Here is a 5,976-nt window from a genome sequence, read left to right as displayed (position 1 = left end):
ATTCAGTGACTGGGATAATTGGGATGGGAGTGTCAGAGACAGTGCGATTGGCACAGGACAGAGCGGAGTTTAGGGCTGTTGTACATAAGGTCGCTTGGAATCGCAAGCGACTCCATGGCACATAACAACAACAACAACAACCCTATTGGCCAGACGCTGGTGAAGATTTGCATACAGCAAGAGCTAGGCGCGGACACCAAAGCTGCGCCTGCGCGGGTGTATGGCAATGACCTATTACGAGCGGCGTTGTGCTCCTGCGCAGTGAGCACTGCGCGTCCTCGACGACTTACCCAACAGGCAACGCTTCTTTCCGGGGTCAAGATGTCAGGGAGGTCTGCTGGTAAGTTTTTAGTGTCCTTCCTTATAGGCATCGCCGCTGTAAACCTTTTATGTTCGCCTGTTCCCCTGGTTACTCTTATGTGGCCAGGATTGCAGCATGAAGGAGACTGGCAGCTCCAGCCCAGTCACAGGACGTGTCCCCCGCACTCCTTTGCTGTGTCCAGGCCGGGCTTGCGTAGACGGTTGGCACATTGACCTGCCTTTTGTGCGGGGGCTGCCTCTGTCTGTTGACAGTCTGCAGTCCAGCTGTCTCTGCTTCGCAGTGCTTCCTCTCTGCCTTAGAGGATTATGTGGCTGAGACCGTCACAGCGTCCAGGGGCTCGGGGACCGCGGCGGGACTGGAATATGTGCTGGGACTGCGTACACTGGGTCGGGATCTTTCTGATAAATCTGTCAGTTAACTTTACCCACTAGCGCTGCGATTAAAATAATAATCTCCCTTTCCACGGATAAGATAAAACCGAAGCAGAGCGATCACAGGAAATTGACATCTCTGTCCTTTCTCGCTTCTCAAATCGGGTATTACAGGCAACAGAGCGCGGGAGTGTCTAGTGATAGAGTGAAACTCTTAGTTAAACCCATCTGACCTGATCACTGCTTGATGTGTCGATTTTATTTTGGGATAGATTGCAGAAACTGCACGGATATTTAAAGTATACTAGAACGTGAACATCTCGTAGGTTTCCCCGTCTCACCTCTGCCCTCTCGCGGTTTCAGTTGGAGTAGCTTTTTAAAAGTAATTCCCCCTCTTTCCTCCCCGCACTGTGAAAAACAATCAGAAACATGGGCTTGCGGTGGAAATTTGCCAATCTAAATTGTAGTGAGCTTTAGGGGTTGAAGGGTGTTATGATAACATTTAAGAACTCATTATTTCTTTAATTTGAAGAAGGCTCACATCTTGATTAAGGCCCTTTGCAAATGTGTTCCTAAAACCAGATAGACTGAGCTCGCCCTATCCGTAGTCCTTTGACCTTGATAGGATGACCCCTGTAAGCTTACTTCCTCTTCTGCAACACGGAAATGGTGCTCAGTGAATATCGTCACTGGTAAATACGTATTTAATTTGGAAGGCAAAAAGCATTCCTGATTTCTAATTTGTAGAGTAAAATTAGAAGATACTTAAGTATTTCAAGGCTTTGTAATACCCAAACTCCACTGTCAGGTGAGTCAATTCAAACTCATAGCAACCCTTATGGCAAAACCAGAGCTGCCCATGTGGTTTCTAAGGCTGTCCTGCAGAGCAGGTGGTGTATTTGAACTGCCAGCCTTTTGGTTTAGTGCTGAATGCTTTGAAACCTGCCCAGTACTGAGCCCTCCCTACAATATCTGTTGCTTAAGCCACTGTTGTAGTCAGTGCATCATCCATCGCACAGAGAGAGGTTCTTCCTCTCCTCTGCTGGCCCTCTGCTTTTGTCTGTTTTCTTTTTCACTTACTGCATTCTGTCATCTTTTGACATCTTTTAAAATTCTGTCTTGTCTTTGGGGATTGATGTTGATTGCCAGCAAGCACTATTCATAGCGGCCCCATGAATAGAAGGCCTGAAGTCTTCCACAACCATCGCCATTTATCAAAGTTCACAGTGTTTCCAGAGGCATGCTGTTTAGGAAATGGATTAGCAGCTTTAAATAGAAAAATACCTGGTAGTGAACATCTTGAGGATGATAAATGTCAGCAAATTATGTGCTGCAACATTGTATATATTGATAACAGTACAGTGTAAATGGGAAACCACAAGTATAGTCAACACAGGTTACATCTCACTACCTATAGTGTATAGACTTAGCAAAGGAAACCACCTCCTCTATTTGAATTGGCTGAGAGTGTGTGTTGCTTACCTATCAGTGTGTTCAAAGAGTATAGGATAATTAAGACAACTAACAGTGTGACATGATCAGTTGCAGCATCAGGACGGTGGCTGGATGGTATTCGAAAATGGTATTACAATGCTGCAGGATTCAATAAACTCGGTGAGTCTCTCTGCTTCTTCCTCCTTTCATTTTCTCTTTTAAATCTTTTATAAAGACTGATACTTTTGCACAAGTCAAAAGTTGCAAAAAATCTTAGGAACATCAGAAAATTTTTAAATTAAGGCCCCTCCCCCCCTTTTATTTTCAAGTATTGAAAATTGTTTGACATCATTTACCTGACTCTTGAAATTTTTAGACCGCCATAGTGTTGAAGCTCAGTGGAAATTTCATTGTTGCTGACTCCTTACTTACTATCAATTTTTTTTTCTTTTTTTAATATCATTTTGATCTTCTTTAATACATTGATCTCAAATTTAAGATATAAGAACCAGGATGTATGATTTATTGATGTGTGTTAAAAAATAGGTAGACATAGTAAAAATAGTTGGATAAAAATGTAAATATTATGGTAATGAATTTCAAAAGGCAAATGTATAAGATGTGCTATGTTACTGACTGTAATAACATACTTAGCTAGATTTCCTTTGTACTTAGTGATTTGAACTCTTTCATCTGTCTTGAGTTGCAGATTGTTTTAGTAATTTTTTTAAAACACTGATTTTAGAGATGAGCGTTCAATCAATCAAGTCTCTTGTTTTCTTAACAGGATTACTGCGGGATGATACAATCTATGAAGACGAAGATGTAAAAGAAGCCATCAGAAGGCTTCCTGAGAACCTTTATAATGAGAGGATGTTTCGCATAAAAAGAGCCCTGGACCTGACCATGAGGCAACAGATCTTGCCTAAAGAACAGTGGACAAAATACGAGGAGGTATAATGTCATTATTATGTCTGCCAGTGTTGGCAAGAGGGGTTGTGTGTTAATAACAGTAGAAATACATTTATTTGTCTAGTGCTTATTGTACGCAAAAGTAGCCTCACGGCAGACATCCTAGGATATCAGGAGAGCAAACGTTACCTGCATTTTTGAGATTTACAAATTGAAGTGAAATGACTCTCCCACAGTCAGTCACGCTCTCTGCTGTTGAATCAGTCCAAGTGTCAGTGACCCTCCACCAGGTTTATGAGGCTATAAGTTGTAACAGTTCGCTGCCTGTCTCTCTCCAGTCGGGAGGCTGGTGGATTTGAACTGTCAGAGATACTTGCCCTTTTTGGTTAGCAGTGAAGCACCCTGTGGGCCACACCAACAGAGCTTAGTGCCACAGTCACTAAGCTGGAATGTTGCTCACTAAGAGTGGAATATAGAGCCAGAATTAGAGTCAGGTCTTCTGCTTCCTGTTGTTATCAAGTGCTGTCAAGTATAACTCATAGCGACCTTGGGAGCAGCAGATCTGAATCCTGTCCCATCATCTTCTTCATCTCTTGAGACAATTGGACCTGTTGCTGCCGTCACCATGTATCTTGTTAAGGATCTTCCTTCCCCGCTGACCTCCCCACCTTTCTGAGCATAGTGTCCCTTTCCAGGGAATAGCCTCTCCTGGCAGCTTGCCCAGAACATCTGAGACACAGTTTTGCCCTCCTGGCCTCCAAGGAGCACTCCAGCTGCACTTTTTCGAAAACATACCTGTTCTTTTGGCAGCCCATGGCACACTCGGCTCTCTTCTCCAACACCTCAACTCAAAGCGTCAGTTATTCTGTCATCCTTATTCATTGTCCAGCTCTCAGATGCCTCCTAGGCTTTTACCTCCTCTGTAAAGTACTTCTTGACTTAGATTAAAAGATTAAAGGATCAGCTCATTGAGGAACCCCCTAACCCTTCCCCCTGGAATTGGGTGGACTAGATAGACAGCAAATCATAAGCTCTCATTTCCATTTTTTCTCCTAACATATTTTGTTTTATAAGAAATAAATTATTAGGGAACTCTGCTGGCTTTGTGGGTGAGATTAACATTGCCAACCCAGAGGGAAACTGTTTGAATCCAAAAGAGAGAAATGGGCAGTCTCTTTTCATGTATTTTACAGCCTCTTGAAAACCTGCTGGCAGGTGAGCTATGAATTGGTGCCAGCTCAACAGCAGTGGGTTTTGGTGGTTGTATAGTTTATTGGAACAGCTTACTGTGGTGTCTTTTTGTGGGCCTTTACAATTTTAGAAGCAGAATAACCTAAAAATAGAAAGTCATTTTGATTGATTTATCATTAAAGACTAGCTGAATATTTGGGACATAACCATATGTGATGTTGGCATCTAATACTAATAATTCTTTTTCAGGATAAATTCTACCTTGAACCATATCTGAAAGAGGTTATTCGAGAAAGGAAAGAGAGAGAAGAATGGGCAAAGAAATAATCACCTAATTGAAATCTGTGAATGCAGCTGTCCTCTAAGTATTTTTATGATGCTGGTTAAACATGAAATAGATAATTTAAGCACCATTTTGGCTGCCATATGTATTACTTTAAATAAATATCTATTATAATCTTTGTTGGGCTTTTTAGAATCTAATCTTACCGAAGTTCTTTTCAAATTTCTGAAATATATTTATTTTTTGTTTAAATGTTCCTTCCAACTCTGTGAATCCACTTTAATCACTTCTTGCTGGTGAATACTCTCTCAGTTGTCTAGAGGCTGGACACTACAGCAAGTATAATGGTCATCTTTAGTTTGTCTTTGTAGATTAGCAAGGTACTTAGAAACTCCATTATGAGTGGCAGTCTGCAGTGTGTTGCACTGCTGTCCAAAAAGACCAAGTATTTCCAGTGATTAGAAACCACCAGCATCTCCAGGGGAGACAGGTGGACCATCTCAAGAGCAACAACGTCATTTTAGAGACTAAGGTGCACCTGTTCCAAGCCATGGTCTTCATAGTTACTTGCTATGCATCAGAAAGCTGGACAGTGACTAAGGATGATAGACGAAGAACTGATGCCTTTGAGTTAGGGTGCTAGAAAAGAGTGGACTGCCAAAAGAACAAACATCTGCCCTGGAGAGAGTGAAACCATGCTGCTCCTTGGAGACAAGAATGTTGAAGCCCCATCTCACATACTTTGGCAGATTGCCTTGGAGGGACATCATGCTCAAAAAGATGAAGAGGCAGCACAGGAGAGGAAGACCCCAGATGAGAGATGGATTGGCACAGTAACTAGGGTAATGGGGGTAGGTGTGTCAGAGTGAGATTGGCCCAGATTAGGACAGGGTTCAGACCTATTATGCGACGTGATGGCACATAACAACAAAGCAAATAGAATTTCGGTAGACTATATACTAAGAATGAAACTAAGAATTCTCTCCCCACTTTACCAAATTGGAAACGAGGAACTTAGGTTATCTTAAGCCGTTTGTCTCTAAACATATGTAATGTTGTATCCCATTATTTTTTTTAAAAAGTAGTTGACTATGGGTTTATAAAAATTAGGCAGAAGTCTAATTCAGTAGGAAAACAAAGTGAGGGGGTGGGGTTGGTGTTACTTTCCCCTAGTGAAATTATGTGTTTGACTTGTATATTTTGTTAGAATGTTAGAACACCTTAAATTCTCCACAGAGCACCCTCCTATTTGAAATCCAGTTTCTTTTCTAAAGCACATACCCTAACATCATTATTGTTGACTTCGTATTGGTTTTCTGGCTTAAGTCTCTTAGATCTCATCTGATGATGGTTTTGCACATAGCAAAAGCAGTTCTTCTTAACAGATTTTGTAAGCTTTGTGATTTGACTCTGCAGTTTGTCTTATATTGTTGAAATAGTATTTCATATCATAGAGAAACTGG

The 5,976-nt window shown here is 41.6% G+C and overlaps 1 protein-coding gene across 1 annotated transcript; it reads left to right on the top strand.

Moving 5' to 3' along the window:
• Positions 1–321: 321 nt before the first annotated feature.
• On the top strand, positions 322–4,557 carry LOC102876299 (cytochrome b-c1 complex subunit 7-like). The gene is made up of 4 exons (XM_006900351.1): positions 322–340; positions 2,236–2,307; positions 2,915–3,081; positions 4,480–4,557. Exons 1-4 carry the CDS (start codon positions 322–324, stop codon positions 4,555–4,557), a joined length of 336 nt encoding a protein of 111 aa, XP_006900413.1.
• The last annotated feature ends 1,419 nt before the right edge of the window (positions 4,558–5,976 follow it).

Source organism: Elephantulus edwardii, unplaced genomic scaffold, assembly GCF_000299155.1.
Source record: "Elephantulus edwardii isolate Elephantulus edwardi_28Jun2011 unplaced genomic scaffold, EleEdw1.0 scaffold00282, whole genome shotgun sequence".
Taxonomy (NCBI): Eukaryota; Metazoa; Chordata; class Mammalia; order Macroscelidea; family Macroscelididae; genus Elephantulus; species Elephantulus edwardii.
The sequence above is the reverse complement of the archived record's forward strand: the minus strand, read 5'-3'. Positions and strand labels throughout refer to the sequence as shown.